Raw genomic sequence first — 27,069 nt, 5'->3', positions numbered from 1 at the left:
GTCCCTCCCTAAGTCCACGGCCACTTGTCCAATACGAACAAGTGTGATGCCGAGTCTCTCCGCTTGATCACCGTCTTGCGTTCGCCACCAAGGCTCCCGGCAAGCAAAGGCTAAGTGACCCCAAGTCACCAAGACAAGGCCACCGCCACCGTCTCTCTCAAAGCTTTACCCACAACACCGTCTTCACTATCGGAGCTTCTCACCAAGAGGGGTATCCTTCCCCGCACAAAGTGTCGTTGCCTCTCCACACCAAGTCGGAGGGTCACACGACGAGTACACAAGATGGTTGCCGCAGCAAGACTTTCACTCAAGCTAGTTCTCTCAAGAACTAAGCCTAATCAAGCACTAAGCACTCTTACAAGTGTGCTTAAACCTATATGATGTACAATGAAGCTCTAAGGTGGTTGGAGGTGTTCTTCAAGTGTAGTAGGCTTCAGCAACTCCAGCACACTTAAATGAACCGGCCTTGGGAGTATATATAGGCAGCACAAGCAAATATAACCGTTGGAGAAAAGCTGCCAGAAAAATACTTAACGCCGGTTAATCCGACGCACCTCCAATAGCCATCGTCGGTTCAACCGGTGATACTAAACTGCCCGCCTCAAAAACTTGTCGTTACGTGTACGGGCAATCAACCGATGCTGCGTCGGTTTAACCGGTGAGTGTAGTTGTCTTGTGAACTCTGAAAAACCAACTTTCTGGACAACTGCACCGACGTTCACCAAGACCCAATCGTCGGTTCATCCGGTGTATAGACCTGGCCTCAGCTTCTGGGTCCATTGCACCGATGTATTCAATTTCCCTAACGTCGGTTCAACTGGTGAAACTAAAATTCCTGGTGTGCTCCAAGTCAATGCACCGACGTATGTGATTTTCTCAGCGTCGGTTCAACCGGTGATACTAAAGTATCTCTGTCTTGATTTCTTTGACTTGGATTTCTTCATGGTCTCTTCAATTCTTGTCCTTTGGACCGAAGAGGTTTCAGGGCGCTGCCCTGAGACCCGCGAGGGGCAGCTCCCCCTCGACCCCCGTCTGCTAATCGGTCCTAGCTACGCCTATCTTCTCTTTGTCATCACTTGAATCTAAAAGTCTGAGAATTGTCATCTTAACAATCATATTAGTCCAAGTGTTGTGTGTGCCATCAATCGCCAAAACATTATATTGAAATATGGCATGAGAAGCCATTTTCGCTACAGCGGCGGTGGGTGGGTGGCCTCGCGATGACGATGGGTAGAGCGCCGAGCGTCGGCGGGTCGAGCTCGAGACAGCGGGGCTAGCTCGCAGCGTTGGCGGGTCGAGCTAGCGGCGGAGCGGCCTCCCGGTAGTGGCAGGATGGCCGCGCAGCAGGCCGGCCCCACGGCGGCGGCGGGGAGGCCTCGCAGCACCGGCGGGTCGAGCTCGCGGCGACGGCGGGGTGGCCGGTGGCGAAGCGACCGACGCCGGGGGGAGCTCGCTATGGCAGCAGGGTGGCTGCATGGTGGAGCAGCCTCGCGGCGAGGTGAGCTCGCAGCGCCGGGGAGTAAGCTCCGAGAGTCGTGAGAGAGAGGAGACTGCGACGGAAAAGAAAGAACCCGAGCCGATATGCATCATAACCAGTGGTAGGTGGGTAAATATTTAATCTAAAAGTAGCTGAAAGAAGAGGGTGGATGTGCTTTCACTTTGTAATAGAACAAAAATAGCTTTTGGGTAAAAGCATCCGTGGCTTTTGAGCCTTTAGGTTGGCTTTTGCAAAAGCAAAAGCAAAAGCAGGTTCGAAAGTCCAACCAAAAGCACCCTAAGAGTAAGTATTATAGTGGGCTAAAAGCAGGCTGAATGCTGAGGTGGATGAGAGAGAAGAGGAGAGAGAAAGGAGAAGTGGGCTGTTAGCTTACAGCCAGTTTCGACACAAGAATCAAGAAATTTTGTGATATAGACAAGTGGATCATGTATTTATGATGAAGAGCTAAACCATTATACAAGTGGATTGAGAGATGAGCTGCAAAAGTTCTTACAGCCAGCAGCAGGTTAAATCATTATTCTTGTGGGCTGTTTAGTTCCAAAAACGAAAAATTTTGGATGTCAAATCACATGTTTGACCAGATGTCGGGAGGGTTTTTCAGACACTAATTAAAAAACTAATTTCAGAACTCACTTGGAAACCGCGAGACGAATCTTTTGAGGCCTTTGACCCCATCATTAGCACATGTGGGTTACTGTAGCACTTATGGTTAATCATGCATTAATTAGGCTCAAAAAATTCGTCTCGTTGTGTACATCCAAACTGTATAATTAATTTTATTATTTAATTACATTTAGTGCTTCATACATGTGTTCAAATGGGATGTGAAAATTTTTGGGTGAAAATTTTTGGTACCTAAATGGGCAGTTGCTCTAAGTGAAGGGCCTTCTGAAGCCGAAGCCCACGGCTGACCAGGCAGCAGCAGTTGAGGGAATGGCAACGCCGCCTCCGCAACATCGACTGGCAGATCCTAGGTTTCCGCCTTCTGAGTCTCGCTATGAGCTCGAGGACTAGCAACATCGCTCGCTGTGATGCAGAGGTGCAGAGGGAGGAGGAGAAGAGGAGAAGGCCATCACCTTTGTTTTGTGTATTTGTACTGACCATTAATTGTGCTTGTCACTTACATTTTGTCAATTGGTCTCCTCTAAAGTTTTACTTGATTGGTCTAGTTAGTTGGATCTTTTTATTTCCTTCAAAATTAACTTGCTTCCCTATGATTCTATACTGTACGTACGTTAATTAGGCCGTGTTTAGTTTTTTATATGTAAAAATTTTGCATTGGAATCTTATTAATTTGAAGTACTAAATGAAGTCTATTTACAAATTTTTTTGCATAGATGAGTTATAAATCGCGAGACGAATCTAATGATACTAATTAATTTATGATTAATTCATAATTAGCGGATGGTTAATGTAGCATCACTGTTGCAAATCATAGATTAAGTAGGCTCATTAGATTCGTCTCGCGATTTACAATCCATCCATACAAAAAGTTTTATAAATAAACTTTATTTAGTACTCCATGTATGTGTTCCAATATTTGATATAATTTTTTTTATATTTATAGAGTTTACGGGTAAAGATCGCGTATCGCAAACCGGCCATAAGATCGTTACAAACATTCAATTCATGGGGTCCCATAACAAAAGCACATTGAGCTAGCTAGCTAGATCATCATGAACTGGAGGGATGTACACCTGTACGTCCTGACACTAATTAATTATAAGTTGCAATGTCCTAGGAGTATCTTTCAGGCCCTGTTTGGTTTAGACTAGTACTACTAGCACGAAAAAGAATCTTGTATGCATGAAGTATTAAATGAAGTTTATTTGCAAAACCTTTTCACAGATGGACATAACTTTTCGCGACGAATCTAATGATCCTAATTAATCCACAATTAGCTATAGTAGAGCTACAGTAAACATCGTCTAATCGTGCGGTCAAAGGCCTTATTAGATTCGTCTCATGAAGTAGCACAGGACTGTGGAGTTGGTTTTGTAAATTACCTTGATTTAGTATACCTAATTAGTGGTCAAAGTGAGCTACAGTAGTTGTGCTACTAGTACTACTTACAAACCAAACACGGCCTGAGGACAAGAGTAGGCCATCGGATCACTTGTCCAAGATCCTGTGAAAGCCTCGGAGCTCGCAACAACAATGCAGGAATATAATTCAGCAAAGAAATGACAAAGATCGATTGTCCTGTGTGCGTACCTGTACTAATATATAAATTTGTACATCACCACCGTACCATTGCGGTGGTATAGGCATATTGCTGGTGTGTTGGAAGTAGACCTGGGCATCCTCCGGGCCGGGTCGGGTTCGGGTCGGGTCAAAAAAAGCCTGGTGTTTTTTCTAGCGGCCCGTGCCCGACCCGACCCGGTGGTCGGGCCGTAAAATTGAGCCCGCACCCGACCCGACAGCCAGTCGGGTCGGGTCGGGTTCGGGTCGGGTCGGGCCGGGCCTATGTAAAATGTCGGGTTTCTTCGGGTTTTTCGGGTTTCGGGTCAAAATTTTTAGCCCGTGCCCGGCCCGTCAGTCATACCGGGTCAAAAATTTTGACCCGAGCCCGCCCATCAAACTCTTCGGGTCGGGTCGGGTCGGGCTATTTTCGGACGGGTTGGGTCGGGTCCGTCGGGTCGGGCAGCCCATGCCCAGGTCTAGTTGGAAGAAATGCATGGTAAACGTAACGATGCTGCTGATTCAAAACAGCTGGACAGTGCAACGAGGACACACACACACACATATATATATATATATATACGCCGAATCTAAAAATACAACAAGGTACATTCTCTGTATAAAATATATTTAATTTTCAATTGCAACCAAGAGACTACATTGATTTGGAATGGAAGAATAGACCAATTGCAACTGGACGTGAACCAGTTGTAACTCAAATTGACTCGGTTGCAACTGGCGATGCGAATCAGTTGCAACTAAGACCGACCTGGTTGCAACTGTGAAATATTGCAACTTTGACAGACTCATTGCTGGACATGAACCAGTTGCAACTTAGACTGATTCGGTTGCAACTAGATGTGAAATAGTTGCAACTAGAACTGTCACAGTTGCAACTGGGAGAGTGAGTACATTCTCTATACAAAATACACTCAGGTGCATTATAACAAAACACAACGAGGCTAAAATACAACAAGATGCATTCTCTGTACAAAATGCACTCATCCTGTAGTTGCAACCAAGAGACTACATCGACTGCAACTTGGAATAGATCAATTCCAACTGGATGTGAACTAGTTGCAACTCAGACTAACCTAGTTGCAACTGGGGATGCAAATCAGTTGCAACTAAAACCAACCTACTAGTTGCAACTCAGACCGACTCGGTTGCTACTGGACGCGAACCAGTTGCAATTAGAACTGCCACAGTTGCAACTGCAAGGGTGGATGCGTTCTCTATAAAAAAAACACCTATATGTATAACATAATCCAGAAAATTAAATTTGCAGCTAATTATGCTTAGCTGCATAAGTTGCAGCACCGATCGAGATCCGAATAATCCAGAAAACTAATATACTTTGAAAGTATATTTAATGAGAATCTAATAATATTTATTTAGTATCATAAATATTAATATTTTATTATATTAATTTGATCAAACTTGAAATATGTTAACTCTCTAAAAAAATTAAAATAACTTACAATTTGGAACGATGGATTATTACTCTCATGTTAAGTTTACTGATACATATAGCATATAGTATGGGTCTTTCGTTGTCGTCGTCGTTGTAACCAAAAGATGGAGCAGATGTATTTAATACATGGGTGTATGTGTGCACTCGAACAATGTAAGGACCATCTCAATAATCCTTGATTGTGTCACATTGGCTTTGTTCACTTTCATAATTTCTCTCTCCAAACTTTACTATTCACCTGTCATATCAAATTTTTTATCTTATGCATGGAGTATTAAATGTAGATAAATAAAAAAAACTAATTGCATAATTTTGATGTATATGACGAGACGAATCTTTTGAGCCTAGTTAGATCATGGTAAGACAACAATTACCACAAATAAACGAAAAGTATTACAATATACCACAATATCCGATATGACACTTTTTACCCCTATTTTACGGATCTAAACAAGCCCATAATATTGCCCCCTCCTTTTGTCCCATGGCCACGACGACGACACAGTGCGTGCTTGTTACAGCATGCATGCCTTGCAGATCCGCCACAAATACTAGAGTGGTAGCGCGCGCTGTGGCCAGCCAACCTATGGATCTTTGTGATTCTGAATGGACCTGAGGTGATGGCTAGCTCAGCTGATGGACGTACGTCTTAATAATAATTGTCTTTGTGCCACGTACGTAGTCTAAGGGGGTGTTTAGAAACAGGGACTTCAAAAAAAGTCCTAGGGACTTTTTAGTATTTAGAAGTATTAAATAAATATTAATTATAAAACTAACTGCAGAACTCTGGGGCTAAACTGCGAGACGAATCTAATGAGGTATTTTAATCTATGATTAGCGAATGGTTACTGTAGCATCACTGTAGCAAATTGTGAATTAATTAGGCTCATTAGATTCGTCTCGCGAAAAAGCACTCAGCTGTCAAAAAACATTTATAAACAGATTTTATTTAATACTATAAAATAGTAAGATTCCTTTTGATGTGATAGGGACTTCTGAAAAAAGTCCTGAAGCCAAACAAGGCCTAATTTGCATTTCATAACGTGCTTGCTCATGGCCGTGTTTGGTTAAAATTCACGGAATTACTGTATCACCTTTGATCACTAATTTAGAGTAGTAAACGAAGTCTAATTACAAAACCACCTCCACAACCCCCCGTGTAAATCGCGAGACGAATCTAATGAGACCTTTAGCCGCGTGATTTGAGGATGGTTACTGTAGTATCGCTGTAGCAAATCATCGATTAATTACCGTCATTAGATTCGTCTCGAAAAGTTACACTCATCCCTGAAAAGATTTTACAAATAAACTTCATTTAGTACTCCATGCATGCGAGATTCTGTTCTCGGGAATTGTGTCGGTAAAAAACCAAACACGGCGCATGTATTTTTTTTGTTTTTTAACGGAAATGGACCTGGTAGGTTAACTGCTATAGCTGGTCATCAATATATTGATAGAGAAGGAGCGAGACAGCATGCTCATAATATAAACTGCGTCCATTCCCTTCGTCGCTGCGTTAGATGAAAGGGACTCACGAAAAATCTCCAAGGATCCTGCTTTCAGGGGATTTCCGATCCGATCCATCTGGTCTGATAACTCTTTTCCAACCTGCACAAAAAATCTGATTGACTGGGCTGGGCTTTTGCTGAAACTTAACCTAGGCACAGACTAGCCTTCCATCTTCTTAATCTGTATATGTTGTGTATCCAAACGGCCAAACCATCAGTAAAGAATATGTTATTAACAATAGAATGAATGGGATTATCAAGAGTTGATAATCCCAAAGTGATGTCTCAACGCCTTGTTTTTGTTGCTCTTGTCTTGTTTAGCTGAGCCTCCTGCACACCTACCACTACTGGAAACTGTCTTTTCCCTGTGTGTTTCCAATTTCCTTGAGTGTTTCTCAGCAACCCACAGGGAAATTCACCTTTTCTTGTCGGTTACGGAAAAACTCACAGGAAAATAACCGAACACACAGGGAAATACATATTTTCTTGTCGGTTGAGGAAAAACTCATGGGGAAATTAATGTACACACAGGGAAAAGAATTGCCAGGTCTGACGGTGTGAATAATTTCCCTGTGGGTTAAAATAATGGTCAGGTCTGGTTGCTTAGAATTTCTCTGTGGGTTTTTGTCGACAGGAAAAGAATTGCCAGGTTTGCTGGCTTCGAATTTCCCTGACGAAAGCCCACCGACGGGGATATCCCAAACATCGTCAGGGAAAAAAACCGACAGGCAAATTCCTATTTCCCTGTCGCTTTATCCCTGACGGTTATTCCCTGACGGGGCACACACAGGGAAATTGTTTTTCCATTTTCCTACCGGTATTTTGTAATTTCCTGTGGGTATGTTCACCCTCAGGGAAATTCCAGTTTCCAGTAGTGTACGTATGCATATGACATCTCAACGTCCTTTTGATCCATTGAAGCCAATGTTGTAAATCGCGGGTTATAAAATTTAGCACAGTGCATCTAGAAAAGTGTTGATGCTAAATTTTACAAATACAATTTTTGCAAGTAAAATTGAGCCGATAGGAAATTTTCAGGAAGGCTGAAAGCTCGCTTGGCCCAGGATTGCTGGGAGGCTTGGTCAAAGCTGATGCCAGTGCAGTCAAGGCACGGTCAAGGGTTGATCCAAGTTGGCGCAGCGACAGGTCACGACTCGGACGAGAGGATGACATCATCAATTCTTTTAAAGAGTATCTTGTAAATATAGTAGATTTAGTTGTTTTCTTTGGGAACAAATATGTTGAGTCGGGACAAGCTAGGAGTTTTAGCATCAAGTTATAAAATAGTAGACCTGAGGATTTTGTAAAGGACAACCATCAATCAATACAACTTCTTTTCAGCGTCACGCCAAAACCCTAGCAGTAGGAGTTGAGTAGAACTCGGTGTATCCTTCGGTAAACAGGGCTACATCGGTTAGGTCCGACTTCCAGTTTGCTCATAAGACGGTTTCGGTTATGTCCAATCTTTTATGGGTTTTTGTTAGATATCACAATTTATATATCCAATGATGATCAGAAATCTATAGGCTCTTATCTTTTTTTTTTTGCAGAATCTTGAAAGCCGATAGGTTTATCTATCCTCGTTTTTGTAATTCATAACCAAATTTTGTATCATGTCATAATGAATCTTATCAGCTGATTCAATTGGTTTAGTCTTGTCATCTCAGACTGTCTCGATAAGGTCCGATCTTTGAGTGGCACGATTAAGCTGCTCATTGGTTCGATTCGATCTGTTATTGCTCGAGTTGTTAATCGGTTGCCTCCATCGATCACAGTTACAAATTAAGAATAAACTCTTTTATAATGAGATTAATTGAGAAGTTTTATTAATTTATTACCCTGGCTATTAGCGGTATCTCGGTTAGGTCCGATCTGCCTAATGGTGATGGTAAATTAAGTTTAACAAGTTAGATGCGTTTCTTTTCGATTGAGTTTGCTTTTAATTCCAGCCGTCATATGTGGCGTATCGGACTACGTGCCGATATCATTTTATGAAACTATTTAAAACACCAGTCGATAGGTTCTCTATTAATTATTAATTAAATTTGGAACACCAGTCCATAGATTTTGCAGCAACAAAAAACTATAAAAGCTATAGTGTTGCTATAGCATAGCAGCAGCTATGGTCTTTAATGATATGCAAAAAATCATAAAACTTAGATTCAACTGTTAGTTAGTAATATCATAAATTTCAATATACATTTCATAAGTACATGTGCATGTCTGAGTGCCGAAAAACATTACGAGATAAGTCATAAGTTATAATTTATAGTTTATAAGTTACATGTACATATATGATTTACAATCTATAGTGGTGGAGTTAGCAGCGCTACGCTATTAAATTTAGTGGTGCTATTTGAAGCTATAGCGGAGTTAGTGTAATTAACGGTAGTGTTTGCAATATCGTTGAGGCGCGCATCTCTAGAAAGCTGTATCGGACTACTTGCAACATTGATATAATGGGCTATTTGCAACATTGATCGAGGCATCAGGTCAGGCCACGCGGCCAACTTGGTCTGGACTATGCAGCTAAGCCGCAGTGTAATCGAGGCAAGAGATGCTTCAACTCTTACTCCATTCTTTCACATTTTACAAGACATACTAGAATATAGTACGATCTTTTAAATAACATTTTGATCATTCACTTCTCATATATTATATTATTTATAGTTATAAATTTATAATTATGATAAAATATATTTGATTACAAATCCAACCATATAAAATTTACATTATAGAAAAAAATAAAAAATTAATAGTCAAATTATTAGTCAAAAATAGAAATATTTAAATTTTGATATATATATACGCCTTATAAATATTGAAGGAGGGAGTATTTTGCTACAGCGTGAGATAAACGGTACGGTGGTGCTCAAAATGATGTGGGGTCCATTCCATAATCACAGCTACCTTTCTCCAACTCTTTGAGATCTGCCCCGCTACCTCACTGCCCTGCTGCAGAATAGTAATATTTTAGACTCCGAGCACCGAGCCTCAACTGTCATTGATGCCGGCGATTCCTGCCTGTTCCGACGGAAGGGCGCTTCCAGCGGACGAGGAGGGAGACATTATTCATTTTGCGTTTGTCGGCCAACTAATCAGTAGTATTTTACTTATTTATTAAATTAATGGTTCTGTTTGGATACAAGAATTAGAGTTAGATTTAATTTTTTAGGACTCATCTAACCCCAAAGTATCCAAACAGAAGAGTTATCATCTAACCCACCACAAAAAAAAACTATCCCTCCAAAGATGCTTATTGGGGTTAGATTGAAATGGGCCTCACCTTCCCTCCCTATCCCCTTCTAAATGATTGGAAAAATGTTTTATTGTCCATCTAACTTTTCCATCCAAACATCTCTTTGGTTAAAGTTAGTTTATAATTAGTAATGAGTTAGATACTAACTCTAACTTCTAACTTAGTTAGAGTATCCAAATAGGGCCAACATCAGTCATCAGCCAGTAGCCAGTCAGAAGTACTTTTTCCTTACAACAAATAGCACCAGCTATTAGCCACAACTAACTGAATAGAGCGAGATCGGCAATGATGCAAGGATACCGAGCGAGGCCAAATAGAGAGAGTGATGGAGGCTCCGTTGGATCCAAATTTTACCAATTCTTTTCTATAGTTTGCGAGTGTGTATGTTTTAGAGAGTCTCTTGAAGATGCTATTAGAAGCAGCAAGTTTCTTCTTGGGTAATTTTGCTCCTGGACACTCTACAATATTGATTTTTGTTGCAGGACACTACTCATTAGGCCTGGGCGTTCGGGTTACCCAAAAATTTCAGGTCGGGTTTTTCGGGCTGTCAAAATTTCGGGTTCTGAAAATTGCAACCCGAAATTCGCTGGAAATAATTGAAACCCGAAAATTCGGGTACCCGACATTTCGGGTTCGGGTTTACCCGACTAACCCGAATTGCGGAGAAGAGGAAGATGCGGAGGCACGAACACGCAGAGGAAGACGTCGGCGATGGACTGCGGGGTGAGGCGGCGCGAGAGCCGAGACGAAGGCGAGGCATGGGAGGATGGCGGGGTGCTTGGAGAGGAACCCGTAGAGGGTGTCGCCGGCGTCGAGCTCCACGGGCCACAGCGAGGGGAGGGGTGGAGGTGTAGATGGGAGCGGTGAGCGATTTCCTCGCAAGGACTAGGGGCACGACGGCGGTCGGTGGGCTCACGGCGGCGGGCGGCGGATGGTGGCGCTGGGCGGCGGGCGGCGGGCGGCGGGTGGCGGCGCGTTAGTGCTGGACATGGCGCGGCTGGGGGCGGGGGCAGGGGGCTGTGGCCTTTCGTGGGTTGGGTGGGGGCTGGTAGGCAGGGCAGGGGGTGCGGGGTGCGTCCTTGCGTGGTGTAGGGGGTGGGCTGGGCTGGGCTGCTGGCAGGGTTAGAGGTAAGGGTTTGGTGGGCTGGGTTGTAAAATATATTTGGGCTGGGTTGTTTTTCGGGTAGTTCGGGTACCGTGGCCAAATACCCGAATTATCCGTAATAATTTCGAGTACCGTGGGTTAGAACCCGAATTAGTGTTCGGATTTTTCGGGCTCCGGTTTTTTGGGTTAGGCCTCGGGTTTTCCGGGTTCGGATTTCGGGTTTCGGGTATTCTGCCCACCCCTACTACTCATTTTTATCTTTGTTGCTAGACACCCTTTAGGTATGTATATTTGCTAGAAGACATTTTAGATAATATAATAGTCATTTTAAAAAAAAGGAGGGAGAAAAGTTTTAAAATGACTAAATTAACCCTGACTTCTAACACTAACCTGTTCAATCCAGCATCCAAAACCCCCTCCCCCCACCCCGCCCATCCCGCCGCCCGCAGATCGAACCAGGGGCCGACCCCCGGCCACCGCCGCCAGCATACCGCCGGCCTCCTCCTACAGAAGCCGACACCTTCGACCGGCCGCTGCAGAAGTCGCCCCCGACTGGTCCCTACACTCGCCTGGTGACCGGCCCCTGCACAAGTCGCCGGCGATTGGCCCCTGCAGGTGAGTGGCAAATACCCATCCGTGGTGGGGCCACGCTAATTTACGGTCAACCGTAGGGACCCCTTCCCTACAGTCGATATTCCGACCGTTGGTTCTTTTCCATTTATAGAATTTTTTTTGTCGTTTTCTAATTAAAAAATACAAGAAAAATTTTGGAGACCAAAAAAACATTTCAAGTAAAATAGAGAGCAGAAAAAATTTTCAAGAAAAAAAATTAGAGAGCAGAAAATTTTCAAGATTTTTTTTTGCATCATTAAAAAATATTCATCCGAAAATCAAAGGAATCCAAAAAAAATTGTGAAAAATTTTTTGCAAAAAAAATTTGCCTGGGCACGGCAGCTCGCCGCACCGCCTCCCCGCTGCGGCCCCAGTGCCGGGGGCCGCGAGCCGCTGCCGCCGCAGATCTGGGGCCGTCGGAGAGAGGCGGAGGTGCCCGCCGCCGCGGTGCTCCCCTCCATCCGCTCCGCCGCCGCCGCGCCGCTCCCCTCCATCCGCTCCACCGCCGCTGCTCGCGGAGCCCGCCGCCGCGCCGTTCCCCTCCGTCCGCTCCGCCGTCGCCGCTCGCGGTGCCCGCCGTTGCCGCTCGCGGTCCCCGCCATCGCGCCGCTCGCCTTGGTTGTGGGGAGGCGAAGCTCCTGTCCCACAGATCGCGTCAGATCCAGAGGGAGAGTGAAGAAAAGAGAAAAGAAAAGGGAGGGGCGCGGGCGTGAATGGGTGGGGCCGCGCGCGAGCATGAGTGGGTGGAAGTCACGGGCGACTGCAATTTCAGCGTCACGTCCGTGGTGCCCGGTGGGACGCAGCTGTAGCTGCGGGGCGACCGGGCGAGCGCGGCCGCTGGGTAAAGCGCGTGGCGTCCTCTTTGCTCCCAGCGTCCGCCCGGCAAAGCTACGCCGGCGGCCGGCGCGGCCGTGCCACGGATCGTGTTGGTCCGGAGGTGGTGTGCATGTGTTGTGTGCGGCGCCACTGCGCAAATGTTCGATAGCATAGGAACGAGAAGCTAGGTAACACGGTGCGCTCGCTCTTAAACGATAGATGTGGTTGACTGGCTTCAAAAGGTTTTACAACAAATACGGTTTTGTGCAGTGATTCCCCTCCTAATTGCTTGGCGTCAGAAAAAAAAATGCGTTTCCATCATATTTCTATTGTATGATCGCAAAAAATCCAGATAGCAGTGGTGTGCTAGAATATTTTGGGACGTTTCTTGACCTTATCACTGCTGCCACTATGTATGGATATTGGCCTGTTCAACATGTTTGTTTATGTCTGTTTATTGCCTCCGAACAATGCTTGTTAGCAAGCTAGCATTGTGGGGGTATTTTGGTCATATTACTTGTTTTCTCTATCCTCTCAACCAGAAAATTATTATTATATTACTTAAGATGTCTTGTAGCAAATATACATATTCGAAGAGTGTCTAGCAGCAAAGACAAAATTGAGTAGTGTTCTGTAGTAAAAATCAACATTGTAAAGTGTCCTAGAGCAAAATTACCCTTTCTTCTTCCTCGATGAAATGAAGTAGTCATAGATCTGCTTACGTCATCCTATCAGTGTACGCGAAAGTTCCCTGTCACCCACGCGCTGCACGTGCGACTCATCGGCTTTTCTATTGGTGGTGTGGGAGAGGTAGCTAGCTACCTCAGGAACTTAAATACGGTGGGGGCCCAAGATCTATAGCAAGAATTGTCCTGAATGCATGCTCCTCCTAGCAGAGCAAGCTGGGCCTGCCCTGGACCAAAACTCTGCGGCAACACGACGAACTGCGCGCGATCGATCGAGGTAGCTTGGGCGGTGCAATCAGTAGTAGGGTGCGTGGTCCTGACGATGATGCATGTATGGTTCCCAGCTGCAAGCTTAGCTCTACCTTGCTAGCTCTATGATAGGCATTTCCCGATCAGATGAAAGGGACTCTCAAAATGACCACACCCTCCTCCTCTCAAAGGCCGCTCCAACTAATTAACGGTGTCCGAGCCTTAAAAAGATGTTTAGATTCTATTTGGAGAAGCTAAAGTTGAGCGCTAAATTTTAGTGTGTGTGTGTGTATTTGGGCACAAATTTTAGTATATATGAGCACATACACATGCTAAAGTATGTAAGTCTTGGTCGGTTGGTTGAGTTTAGCCCACCCCATTAGAACTCCCGTTTGAGTTTAGCCCACCCCATTAGAACTCCCGTTTGGAGGAGTTAGTGCTAGAATATAGCACTTTCACCTATTAGCACTTGGACCAAATAGGACATTGGTTTCTTGCAATTTCATCACATGTATTGTTGCTAGTTGAGTTGCTTGGATGCATGTATGTGTGTATATAGCATATATATGTATGTATATAGCATATATATCACATACATGGCACTGAGCCACTGACATACATCTTCTCGATCAGAAGATTATTATTTATATATGGGAAATTAAGTTATTATGCTACATCTGATGATTTATGGATCGATCGGATCTGGACATACATACGACGTCCACGTGGTCCGTGATGGGCGCTAGCTAATAGCGCGCTGCTGCCTACAGTAGTACTGCTAATATAACTTGGCAGTGAATTAAGTTGCCATCTAATCAATCTTGCTTCCAGCCGTTGAATGCATCAAGCCGTCCATTCTCATCATTGTGTATCTCCATGTCCTTCATCTGATGGGAAAAAAGAAATAAAAATATATAACCGCAGTAAGAATATAATAAGTGACACGATCATCGATGATATATATATATAGAAAAAGAGAGGTCGTTGTGTTCAGCTGGCTTGTTAGCCAGCCAGTCGGCAGTGTTTTTCTCTCACACCAAATCAGCATCAGCCACCAGCCAGTAATATTTTTCTCTTATAATAAATCAGCATCAACTACCAGCCATAGCCAGCCAAACAAATCTGGCTTATTAATTCATCACACTCCATCTCCGGTCTCTATGTGCTAGCTAGCCATCTCCGGTCTCTATGTGCTAGCTAGCTATATGTCAACTACTGATGATATATATACTCCACAACTTAGCTGATAATTACTACGGTACTTTGCTGATAATTGTTGGAAATGCAATGAAATTGCATACATATATACGTACCTTGGCTAAGCTCTGCTTATGGTATCTGTAACCCTGAAATGAATAAATATATACAGTGGTAAATTATTAAGAATGAACTTCGATAGGGATTTGTTGAGGAATTAATAATATTGGACTACTAAGCTAGCTAGATAGAACGAAAGAAATTAAAGTATGTATGTACTTTGTCCGTGCCGTAGATGTAGTCACAGAAGGTGAAAACGGAGGCGAAGTTGCTCTGGCTCTGCCTCCCCACGTAGTGATGGTAGTCGTGGTACTCTGCGCCGCCGTAAAAGGGGATCAACTTGGTCGGGCTGAAGGGGAAGGTGAAGCCGCTGTGCGTGTCGACGGCCTCGACGTGGCGGAGGACGAACCAGAGCCAGAAGGTGGTCATGTGGCAGGGCACCATGGCCGGGCCTGCGAAGGCCGGCACGCCGAGGATGAGCACCTCCGCCCAGTGCGCGTACGGCGCCGCGTAGCCGATGGGCGCGGCGTACTCGTGGTGGACGCGGTGGATCTTGTCGTAGCCCCACGCCGAGTGCAGCAGCCGGTGCAGCCAGTACCCCAGGTAGTCCTCCACCAGGAAGTAGACCAGCAGCTGCGCCGCCGCCTCCCCCACCGACGGCAGAGGAAGGCCCGTCCGGATGCCAACCATCCTGACGGCTGGGTAGGAGACGAGCTGGAGCGCGCCGACGGTGAGGAGCAGCATGCGCGCCGTGTCCTTGTAGCAGCGGAGGAACTCGGCCGCCGTGAGCCGCACCCGGGGCTGCACCTTGTACGGCGAGGTGAGCTTGGGCGGCGCCCGGAGCTCCAGCAGCGCCAGGGGGAGCGGCGCCAGCGTGTACACCACCAGCAGGATCACCACGTTGTGGCAGTAGAGGAAGTAGTCGGGCGTCGCCGCCGAGTACCGGAACCACGCCGCCTCCGCCCAAGTCATGGCGCGCCCCAGCGCCGCCTCCGCCTCCGCCGCCGTCGCGTACGGGATCATCTATGTGTGCCTCTGCTATCTCCGGCCGGCGCGCGGCGAATTAATTAAATAAATGTCCAGGAGCTAGCCGAGGGTGTATGTGTTCTGTCGGCGCAGTGGTAGCTCTTGCTCAGCGCCTCAGCCGCTCATCCGGCCGGCCGCCGGGTATAGCAATAGCGCTCGCTAGCTGCTCGTTGCATTGCATGCTCGACTCTTGTTTATAGCAGACCGCTTGCTCTCTGACTTGTGGCCCCGGCCGCCCGCCCTAAGTATTTTTTTTTCAAGAACAAAACAGACCCAGATGTCTATATATAGACGCCTGCACTGTACGCACACTCACCTCACCTGCAGTTCGTAGATCCATCCCAAGCAGCGGACGACGATGTTTGTGATCTCTGACTTGGGCCGTGTTTGGTTTGTAAGTAGTACTAGTAGCACAACTACTGTAGCTCACTTTGACCATTAATTAGGTGTATTAAATCAAGGTAATTTACAAAACCAACTCCACAGTCCTGTGCTACTTCATGAGACGAATCTAATAAGGCCTTTGACCGCACGATTAGACGATGTTTACTGTAGCTCTACTATAGCTAATTGTGGATTAATTAGGATCATTAGATTCGTCGCGAAAAGTTATGTCCATCTGTGAAAAGGTTTTGCAAATAAACTTCATTTAGTACTTCATGCATACAAGGCGTTGAATAAGCATGGCTGCGGTGTGTTTAATTATGTGCAGGCTCGTGGTTGGCGTGCGCAGTATTTAATTATATTGCTGTATGGAGTAGCTGCAGAATACAAGTTGTTGTTGGTTGTGTTTGCATGCATTGGGAGTAGTAACTAGCTAGACTAGACAACCGTGGTTGTTGCTGGTTGGCCTTGCTTGCTCTGTCAATGTCCATGTCCCTGTCACTGTCACTATCATGTTGCTTTCGTTCTTTTTCGAGAGGTCATCATTGGCCGTGTTCGGTTACGGTATAAAATTTTTCGTCATGTTTTTTGAGAAAAAAAATCTGGTATGCATAGAGTACTAAATGAAGTCTATTAGCAAAATCTTTTCAGGAACGAGTACTAAATGAAGTCTATTTACAAAATTTTTTCAAGGACGAGTGTAACTTTTCGCGATGAATCTAATGACGGTAATTAATTAATAATTTGCTACAGTGATGCTACAGTCACCAACCTCTAATCGCGCGATCAAATGCCTCATTAGATTCGTCTCGCGATTTACACGGGGGGTTGTGGAGGTGGTTTTGTAATTAGGCTTCATTTGATACTCTAAATTAGTGGTCAAAGGTGCTACAGTATTCCATGGAATTTAACCAAACACGGCCATTATTTTTATTTTATGAGATTACATAGTACAACTCGGACAATTACAATACACACATACTCACTCATACAGTATGAACACATGTACGCAAATTCTACTCTTACGAGCATCTTCAAAAACTGAATCGGGAAATTCTCGAGATTGACGAAGTCACCACAGACGCTTCACTGTCAATGAAAACATCGCATATCACTGAAAATACAATATCGTTGAATATTCACTTCTACATAAAGTGGACCCAGGACTTCAGGTGCTACTGAGCCTCTCGTAAAGCTATCCGCATCGGGTACTTCCGCTACCTATCCTTCATTGCCGAAATAGCCGATGGGCACCTGCACCCGGGAAGGGCAAAGCTTCTGCTATCTCCCCGGATGGCTTGGGGTCTACCAAATTTGGCGAGTTAGTTGTGCGCTGCCTCCCGACGTGGCGCACGACCCCAACCATCCCCGAACATCCCTCCCAAGCCGCCGCCGCCAGGACCTCACCGCCCACGGGGACGACGAAGAGGAGGACGAGGAACTTCAACTAGGGAAGCAGAGGAGGACGTGGAGTGGGAGGCGAGAGGAGGATGGGACGCACCGGCCGCTACGGAGGGAGGAACCGACCGAGCACACTGTGACGGAACCGCCAAATTAAAACTCTAATTAAGCATAATAGCCGTCATTTGAACACATCGGGTGCATTAGCTTAACGGCTTAATTTGGCGATTCTTTCTCAACCCACGGCCTGATCGAAACAACACCGGTAGTCCCACGCGATGATGGACGCAGATGGTACAAGCACGACACGATTACTTAAAAATACAAGGGCGAACGAAACACGATACAATAGATTTTACAAACCGAGTTCAAGTAGATTTACAAATGATTTACAAAGCTTTACAATAGATATGACTGAAGTTCGAATAGAAAAGATCCTACAACTATGCTAGCTGACATCAGATCTGACCCTCCGCGACCGGTCGGATTGGTTCATCCAACCGGTCGAACCGGTCGGCTCCATGCTGCCGACTCCACCGGTCTGACCGGTCCCACGGACCGGTCAGACCGGTCTACGCAAAACAGAAAGGCTGCACACTCAGCCCACAAGTGTACAGCTCGACAGCGCCCTAACCTATGGGTCCCGCTCCTCGACCTACCACCCCTCTGCATCCCGGCGGATGAACTTGACACAACAGGGGCAGAAGTCGACGTCCGGGTGTCCTGTAATAAAAATGTTGGCAACAAACCCTGAGTATACTAATACTCAGCAAGCCTTACCCGACCAGTGGGTATAACTTAGCCAACATATCTAGACATGCAAGGCTTTCTGGCTGGTGGTTATTTTGCATAAAAAGCTTCTAAAATGAGTCCTTATTTTTCCACTTTTAGCTCCCAATTCTATATACTGTCATTCTCAACTAGTATTTGCACCTGCTAAGAAATCATAACAGACATGGATGAGTAATTCAGGGTAGTCATTCCCGCTCATCACATAAGTTCCATAAGACATTACTATGATGCGGTGCTGAGATCAAGGTGCTCATATCCGAGAGTGACTGACGGCGAATCGATCCGATTTAACCTTGTAAGGTAGACCTAACCAACACGGCACGCAAAAACCCCGTCGGACCCCACGCACCAACCCTTCCCATCCCCGCCTCGAACTACAGAACCACCCCACCTTCATATAGTCAGCCGAGCTCAACGTGAGACCACCAAAAGTAAACATATGCATCTTGTTTCTCCGCGACTACTCGACTCGCCCTACGGGGTGGTGATGCAGTTCTGTACTTTCGAGGCGAGGCAGTACTAGGCTTACCGCTTTCGACTACCTCCTACTCCCGGCATGCGGTTAGTACAATTCAAACTCGATCACAGGGCCAGACAACGAACGGTCCTTAACCGACACAGGCGGGGCTAACCTCTCCCCGCCCGGTCTCCAACTTCCGTTCCTTTCTTACCTAATTCAACATTCCATAAATTTAAATTAACTAAATGCCCTATATCTCACGAGTGACCCGAAATCACTCCACCTATACCGAGTTCTATTAAGCATAGCATTTCTATCGTCTTCTATATTCTAGTATAACTCAAGGAAACCTAGGGATAATGCAACTAGGGTTCCAAACAAATTCTAAACCTAATGCACAAGTAATAGAAATATAATATAGGTGTCATAATTTGAAATAAAAGAATGTGCACCGGGGCTTGCCTTGTGTCTGCGGCTCAACACTGGGGTGAGTTGGGCCTTGGGCCGACTCCCCACGAACCTCCTCCTGCGGGGCTTGCCCCTGCGGCTCCGCAACCATCTCGTATACGACCTCCTCCGCTGCGGCTGCTACACGTATGCATATGTGTATGACATGAGAATACATGCATGATTTTATAAAAATTACAAGTAACCCATAGCCAAATAGAATTCTAACTTTTTGCATCAACTAACCCTAATCGAACCCTTCTCAGCCCTGCTATACCGGTCCACCCGACCGGTCAGACCGGTCCTACTCACCCTACCGTGACACCGGTCAGACCGGTCCATTCGACCGGTCAGACCGGTCCTGACTAGACCAGAACCTAAGACCCTTGTCGTGGTGAAATCCGGCCACCAATCCTAAGACCCTTCTAGGAACTAACTCAGGGATACCTTTGGACGTTTCTAACCAGAGGGAATCACCTGAAACCACCTAGAACTAGAGATCGACCATCACAAGCTTCCCAGGGAGGGGATCGCGGAGAAGATGACTCCCCACGCCGGTTTGACCCTTCCTTGACCTTGGAATTAAATGGAAAGGGTGGGTTTGGGGATTCTAGGGTTTGGGTGAGGAAAGGAGAGGGAGAGAGCTCCAGCTCGGGCTCAACACGGTGGGGAGGAAAGGAGTCGGTGAGAGAGAGAGAGTGGTTTAAATGAAGTGGGGACCTTAAAAACGGTTGGCTCAGGTTCGACCGGTCAGACCGGTTTCACCGACTTATTTTGCCCACTTATTTAACTGAAATGAATTTGTCCATTATTTATCCTCAAGTTGGGTACTAAGGTATCTCACATTGGGATTATATTTTGTTGATTTATGTCAGAAATTTAGCTCCTGGAGGATTCCTCTCTGATTGGTGGTCTATATTTTGGCCAAGCTTTATTTCAAGCCCAGGTGGTCTGGCATGCCCAGAAGTAAGTAATTAGCACCATCCATTGTCTAATTCGTGAGAGAGTATCAAATAGGATTGTGTTCTTTAAAAATATGTTGCTGTATTCTACTACGTTTAACTAAGTTGAGCCAGGGGCATGCACCAGAGCAAAAAAAACATTGGAGGTGGGCAACCACTTCAGTTTAGAAGAGGAGCTTATGCTGCAAAGAGCTGCTACTTTTGCCAATTCAGATAGGTTAAATGATGCCGCATTCAACCATACAATGTGCCATGATAGTTTTGCTGATTCAGCTCAGACACATTCTCAACAGTTCCACCAACTCCCTGGTGTTGACAGGATGGACCTACCAAACTCACCTGTCTAGCCTTTAGTTCTACTAAATTTCCTTAATCAAATGCATCTATATTTACATCTATTTTTCAATCAGATACAGCTAGGGGTGGTAAAAGGGCATTAATATTTTGCCTAGATAATCTAAGGGTCGGACCCTAAAAAGATAGCGCCATAATCTTATTCAATTTTGAGCTAAAAAATGAAGGGCCAAATAGAATTGTGAAGGGAGCATTAGGGCCATAGCCCATTACCACCCCTAGATACAGGGGTTATTTCTTACACCAGTCCATTTGACAGGACTGCCCCCAGGCATATACAGCAACTGTATCAACAGACACCTGTAAGTGCCTATGAACATTGCCTTTTATATTACACTGTTTTCTTTAGCTTCTTTAGTATGCATTTCATGAATTTATTGTTAGTATATTTTTGTGAAGTAAAACTAACACCACGCAGACACTGGACAGAATTTCTGTCATGCCTGTCAAGGGCGTCAGTGCCCAAGACAGCAGGGCCTCGGCTACATAGCTCGTAGCCTGGCCGGTAATGGCACCTGGGTTCTTCTCTAGGGGCCTAATGTTGAAGGTGGTGACATTAAGAGTAGAGAAGGAGGGTTTTCGGAATAGATTGATCTTGCTTAACCCAAATTATTTCCAGTACCTCCACTTAAATAGGCCTAGGCCAGCTATCATGAGGAAATCAATCCCTAAACTCACTCCTAATTTCTAGCTTAGCCACTAGATAGCGCTGATTGCTGCTGGTCATCCGCGCCTTCTGTTGAGGCCGCGGCAGCCTCGTTGGCGCCCCTCGTGTGGCCACGTCGCTGGTACACGCGGCCCCACATGACACATGCCTAAGTTTTTGTCCATCAAACATTGCTCCAGTAAACATTCGTATTTGTCAACCAAGCGTTTTATTCTGTACATAGTGTTCTGATCCTAAAACTTTTTTGCTAGGATGGGACAATGCGGATGACATGCTTGATTTATCAGGAGATGCTGCTATAAAGAAAACAATAGGTATTTTTTCCACATTTAAAGAATTATTGAAATATTTAGTATTTTTTATAAAGAAATAATTGAAGAACATTACAATCGCTGCTGTATATCCGATAAATATAATGATGTGAAGTACTAGGTACACATCCAGGAATCATCATCGAGGACGTTTTAAGTCTGCAAGCCAGTAGCAAAAAGATTTTTTGCTGTGATTTTTCCTCAGATGGTGCATTGGTGGCTAGTGCTGTAGACGAAAACAAGGTAACCGTGTAACTTCAGTCATTGTAAATTGCAAAACTTTAGAGTAGCGAATACTTCATGGTTGGTAGGTCATGTTTCTTTACTAATCCCAGAATATTTGTTTAATGGTAAATATGCCCATGATTGTTTAGTACTAAGCTTGCAAATCCAGTCTGAGATATTAGATGGATTTTGATGTCTGACGCATTCAATAATCCAATATTGGTTGCAGCTTACTGAGATTATGAATTAATGAAAATGACGAGAAATTCATTGTTTATAAAATGCTCCAAAAGTTTTGAGCTTGCAAAATATGCCCAGGGCATCTAGTATAGCACAGTTATTAACGAGTACTGATTATGTATTCTATGGGAATCTGTCATGTTATTGTTAAAGCCCATATACACTAAAGGACCATATGGCCCATGTGGCTTCTATATAGGGACTCTCCATCCCTAATGGCTGATTGTCTTCTCTAATCCCCAAGGTTAGTAACATGGAATCAGAGCAAGGATTAGGGTTAGGGTTAGACTAATCTAATCCAATCCCGATCCATTTTTTTTCTCCCACCCTTCCGCCGTCCGTCGCCTCCCCTGTTTCCCATCGCACACGTCGCCTCCTCTGTTTTTGCCGCGCGTCAAGGCTCCCAGAGAGGAGCGGCCGCCTCCATCCATTGTCGCCGCCGGCCGTCGCGGCGTGACTCTGCTCCGCCGCCCGTCACGGCGCGGCTCTACCTCGCCGCCTGTCGCCGCGCGGCCCTGTTCTGCCGCCCGTTGCGGCGCGGCCGTGACCCGCCGCTCGTCGCGGCCTCCAGCGCCCGTCTTCCGTCGCGCCCTTCCTCGCCGCCAGTCGCGGCCTCCTCCGGCGCTCGTCGCGCCCTACCTCGCCGCCCGTCGCGGCCTACCTTGCCGCCCGTCGCGGCCTCCACCGTCCGTCGTCACAGGAAGTCCTGCCGAGCCTCTGTACTGCTGCAGTTCTGCTCGGCTGTTGGTTCTCAGTTCTGCTGCGTGTTGGTTCTCAGTTCTGCTGCCTGTTGCTGATTCTCCGTCACGATTCTTGTGGTAACAGTTTCCTTCATTCAAGTGTTGTTGTTCAGTCATGTCTCAGATCAATGCCATTGTTATCAATATTACTCTAGATGGTCAGAATTATCCAGAGTGGGCTTTTTCAGTTGAGACTGCTCTACGCAGTTATGGTCTTCATTTTCACTTGACTGATGATCCACCTGCACTGAAATCTGATAAGAGCAATGAAGATGCAGTCCACCAATGGACAGTTAATGATGGTAAAGTGATGGCTGCCATGGTGAACAGTGTGAAGCCTTCTCTGATTATGAGCCTTCGCAAGTTCATGCAAGCCAAGCCTATGTGGAAATTTTTGGAGACACGCTTTGTTCAGGAAAGTGGTGCTCTCCAACACACTCTTATGCAGCAAATACATGTTATTGAACAGAAAGACATGTCTATTGAAGATTACTATAATTCTTATGATCGTTTGATGGCTTCTTTGCTCTCCATGGTGCCTCAGTGTACTGCTGATGATGGCTGTTCTGCACTTTCTTTTATTGAGAGGTTTCTCACATACAGATTTGTCATGGGAGTCAGAGATGAATTTGATTCCCTTCGTACCCGGTTTCTTCACAGTGCCTCTGATCTCACCATGGCAAAGGCATTATCTGAGTTGCTTGCAGAGGAGACACGTCTTCGATCCTTGTCTTCTTCATCAGTGTCTCATCCTCACAGTGTGTTGGCTGCCTCTCACAGGTTCAGTGCACCAAAAGCTACATCGTCAGACCCTTTTAAGCATTGTGGCAAGTTTACTCATATCTCAGATAATTGCTTTTCCAAGCATCCAGAGAAGTTGGCTGAGTATCGTGCTCGTCGTGCCGCACGTGGTTCTGGTACTGGTCCCAGTTCTAAGGGATCCGTTTCTGTGGCTGCTGCTTCACCGGCCCATTGCACCATCCTCGTCATGGGTGCTTGATTCAGGGGCTTCATTTCATGTCACTTCGGATAAGTCTCCGTTGGCCTCCTCCACACCAGTCATTGATGGCACTTCTGTTCAGACAGCTGATGGTACATCTTGTCCTATTACTCATCAGGGTTCACTCTGTAATTCTTCTTTTTCAGTACCTGATGTCTCCTTCGTACCTCAGTTATCTATGAACCTTCTTTCAGTTGGCCAAATTACCGATGGAAATTGTTTTGTTGGTTTTGATGACTCATCTTGTTTTATTCAGGATCATCGGAGCGGGAGTGTGATTGGGACTGGCCATCGCCGTAGAAGTGCTCCAAGCCTCAACATTCTGGACACCTTGCATCTTCCTTCTTCCGCTGCTTCTGTTGCTTCTATTGCTGCTTCGACCTCCGCCTCCTTCGCCCAGTGGCATCATCGTCTTGGTCATTTGTGTGGGTCTAGATTGTCTACCCTAATAAAAATAGGTTGCCTAGGTCATACATCTGTCGAGTCTAACTTTCATTGTAAAGGTTGCAAGCTTGGAAAGCAAATACAGCTTCCATATCCTTCTAGTATTTCTCATTCAGCTAGACCTTTTGATCTTGTTCACTCAGATGTATGGGGTCCTGCTCCCTTTGCTACAAAGGGGGGTCATAAATATTATGTCATTTTTATTGATGATCATTCTCGTTATACTTGGATATATTTTATGAAACACCGTTCTGAGCTATATGACATTTACCAATCTTTTATTCGCATGATACACACCCAATTTTCTACTGCTATTAGAGTTTTTCGCTCTGACTCCGGGAGTGAGTACTTGTCTCATAAATTTTGCCAGATTTTGACTTCTGAGGGCACTCTTCCTCAGCTTTCCTGCTCTGGCGCTCATGCTCAGAATGGTGTTGCAGAGCGAAAGCACCGCCACCTTGTAGAGACGGCTCGGACACTCCTCATTTCTTCTTTTGTTCCCTCTCATTTTTGGGGCGAGGCCGTATCCACAGCTGTCTACCTTATTAACCGACAACCCTCTTCCAAACTGTCTAACAAGTGCCCAGGTGAAGTTCTCTTTGGCACTCCTCCTCGTTATGATCATCTTCGGGTTTTTGGCTGTACATGCTATGTTTTGCTTGCACCTCGTGAGCGAACTAAGTTGACAGCTCAGTCGGTTGAGTGTGTTTTTTCTGGGGTATAGTCCTGAGCATAAAGGTTACCACTGCTATGATCCGTCGCATGCGTATCTCTCGTGATGTGACTTTTGTTGAGAACCGTCATTTCTTTTACAACCCTTATACTCAGCCTTCTTCATCTCCCACAGAGTCCCCATCCTTTCTTGATCTTCCTCCTTTCTCATCTAGTGATGATGTCTCCCCGCCGTCACCACCTACTCCGATCATTCCCATCATGCCTCCAGCTCCAGCTCCAGCTCCTTCCAAACCACCCATCACTCGTGTCTACACTCGTCGTCCTCAACACCCCATAGATATTCCTCCCAGCTCAGCCTTACCGTTGGCCAGTCCTGCTGCTCCTGTTATTACTGATCCTAATAATATTGATGAGTCTCATGCTATATCTGATGAGTCGCAGGTTGGTCCACGCTATAATTTTCGGGATCGAAGTACTATTGAGCCTCCTGATAAGTTGGGTTTTTCGCGTGCTGCTGCTGTCATAAATGAACCTTCCAACTATCACGAAGCCTCTGGTATTCCTGAATGGCAACTTTCTATGGCTGAGGAGCTTGCTGCCTTTGATCGTACAGGTACTTGGGATATTGTTCCCTTACCATCACATGCAGTACCCATTACCTGCAAATGGGTTTTTAAAGTTAAGACCAAATCAGATGGATCTATTGCAAGGTATAAAGCTCGTCTTGTTGCTAGAGGTTTTCAGCAGACTCAGGGCCAAGATTATGATGAGACTTTTGCTCCTGTTGCTCACATGACTATAGTTCGTACTATGATTGCTGTTGTTGCTACTCGTTCTTGGACTATCTCCCAAATGGATGTCAAGAATGCTTTTCTTAATGATGATTTGCATGAAGAGGTCTATATGCAGCCCCCACCAGGTGTTGATACTCCTCCCGGGCATGTTTGTCGTCTTCGTCGCGCTTTATATGGTCTCAAACAGGCTCCTCGAGCGTGGTTTGAACGTTTTGTTTCAGTGATACATGCTGCTGGTTTTTCATCTAGTGAACATGACCCTGCCTTGTTTATTCATATTTCTCCACGTGGACGCACTTTGCTTTTTCTCTATGTGGATGATATGCTGATAATGGGAGATGATGATGAGCACATTTCTTTTGTGAAGAAACACCTTGGTGAGCAATTCCAAATGTCTGATTTGAGTCCTCTGAGTTATTTCTTGGGAATTGAAGTTCAAAATTCCGCTCAAGGATATTCCATTTCACAGTCCAAGTATATCCATCATCTTATTGCTCGTTCTGGTATTACTGATACTCGAACAGCTGCTACACCTATGGATCTCCATTTACAGTTATGACCTACTGATGGTACACCCCTTGAGGATCCCTCTCGCTACCGACACATTGTGAGGAGTCTTGTTTATCTCACTGTCACGAGGCCTGATATTGCCCATGCAGTTCATATTTTGAGTCAATTTGTGAGTGCCCCTACTTCAGTTCACTTTGGTCATTTACTTCGGGTCCTCAGATATTTACGGGGGACTGCATCTCGATGCTTGTTTTATGCTCGTGATAGCCCGCTTGAGCTGCATGCTTACTCGGATTCCACTTGGGCAAGTGATCCCTCCGATCGTCGCTCTGTAACCGGTTATTGCATATTTCTTGGTTCTTCTCCTCTTACATGGAAGTCCAAGAAGTAGGCAGCTGTCTCTCGGTCCAGTACAGAGGCTGAACTTCGCGCACTTGCCACCACTACTTCTGGGATTGTATGGTTTCGGTGGTTGTTGGCTGATTTTGGCATCTCTTGTGATGCTCCCACTCCTCTTCTTTGTGACAATACTGGAGCTATACAAATTGCCAATGATCCTGTGAAACATGAGCTTACAAAGCATATCGGTGTTGATACTTCCTTTACTCGGTCTCATTGTCATCAGAAAACAATTGCTCTTCAGTATGTGCCTTCCGAACTGCAATTGGCAGATTTCTTTACTAAATCACAAGCTCGAGAGCAATATCGGTTACACTTGATCAAACTCAGTTGTTCAGATCCTCCATTCCCACCTTGAGTTTGAGGGGGGGTGTTAAAGCCCATATACACTAAAGGCCCATATGGCCCATGTGGCTTCTATATAGAGACTCTCCATCCCTAATGGCTGATTGTCTTCTCTAATCCCCAAGGTTAGTAACAGTTATCACCTGATGATGCATTTAGCATTCACTGTTGCATTACACAGCGATTTCTTCCATTCTTATATGCTTCTGTTATGAAACTCGCTAGGTTTTCATTTGAAATCTCAAACA

The 27,069-nt window shown here is 45.4% G+C and overlaps 2 protein-coding genes across 5 annotated transcripts; one reads left to right on the top strand and one right to left on the bottom strand.

The window, feature by feature from the left end:
* Positions 1-13,942: 13,942 nt before the first annotated feature.
* Positions 13,943-16,032, bottom strand: LOC120691786 (very-long-chain aldehyde decarbonylase GL1-10-like). Of its 2 annotated transcripts, XM_039974980.1 has the most exons (4): positions 14,865-16,032; positions 14,702-14,734; positions 14,175-14,275; positions 13,973-14,140 (listed from the first exon to the last, which is right to left on the bottom strand). In XM_039974980.1, the coding sequence occupies exons 1-3, from the start codon at positions 15,666-15,668 to the stop codon at positions 14,204-14,206; spliced, it is 909 nt and encodes a 302-aa protein (XP_039830914.1). In that variant the 5' UTR covers positions 15,669-16,032; the 3' UTR covers positions 13,973-14,140; positions 14,175-14,203. The 2 variants fall into 2 exon arrangements, with proteins under 2 accessions (XP_039830913.1, XP_039830914.1); XM_039974979.1 differs by having other exon boundaries at positions 13,943-14,275.
* A 6,380-nt stretch (positions 16,033-22,412) lies between these two features.
* Positions 22,413-24,357, top strand: LOC120693211. 3 transcript variants are annotated; one of them, XM_039976630.1, is made up of 3 exons: positions 22,413-23,434; positions 23,527-23,746; positions 23,911-24,357. In XM_039976630.1, exons 1-2 carry the CDS (start codon positions 22,770-22,772, stop codon positions 23,537-23,539), a joined length of 678 nt encoding a protein of 225 aa, XP_039832564.1. In that variant the 5' UTR covers positions 22,413-22,769; the 3' UTR covers positions 23,540-23,746; positions 23,911-24,357. The 3 variants fall into 3 exon arrangements, with proteins under 3 accessions (XP_039832564.1, XP_039832563.1, XP_039832562.1); XM_039976629.1 differs by having other exon boundaries at positions 22,413-23,782; XM_039976628.1 differs by having other exon boundaries at positions 22,414-23,746; positions 23,911-24,330.
* The last annotated feature ends 2,712 nt before the right edge of the window (positions 24,358-27,069 follow it).

This window comes from Panicum virgatum, chromosome 9N (assembly GCF_016808335.1).
Source record: "Panicum virgatum strain AP13 chromosome 9N, P.virgatum_v5, whole genome shotgun sequence".
Classification (NCBI taxonomy): Eukaryota; Viridiplantae; Streptophyta; class Magnoliopsida; order Poales; family Poaceae; genus Panicum; species Panicum virgatum.
The sequence above is the reverse complement of the archived record's forward strand: the minus strand, read 5'-3'. Positions and strand labels throughout refer to the sequence as shown.

What these genes read in the sequence shown, in the direction of transcription:
- LOC120691786 (XM_039974979.1), bottom strand. Translation starts at nt 15,668, where the DNA reads ATGATCCCGTACGCGACGGCGGCGGAGGCGGAGGCGGCGCTGGGGCGC. An exon ending in ACATCTACGGCACGGACAAA is followed by an intron (nt 14,735 to 14,864) that starts GTACATACATAC and finishes TATTCATTTCAG; the next exon opens with GGTTACAGATACCATAAGCA. An exon ending in ATAAGCAGAGCTTAGCCAAG is followed by an intron (nt 14,276 to 14,701) that starts GTACGTATATAT and finishes TTTTCCCATCAG; the next exon opens with ATGAAGGACATGGAGATACA.
- LOC120693211 (XM_039976629.1), top strand. Translation starts at nt 22,770, where the DNA reads ATGTCTCAGATCAATGCCATTGTTATCAATATTACTCTAGATGGTCAG.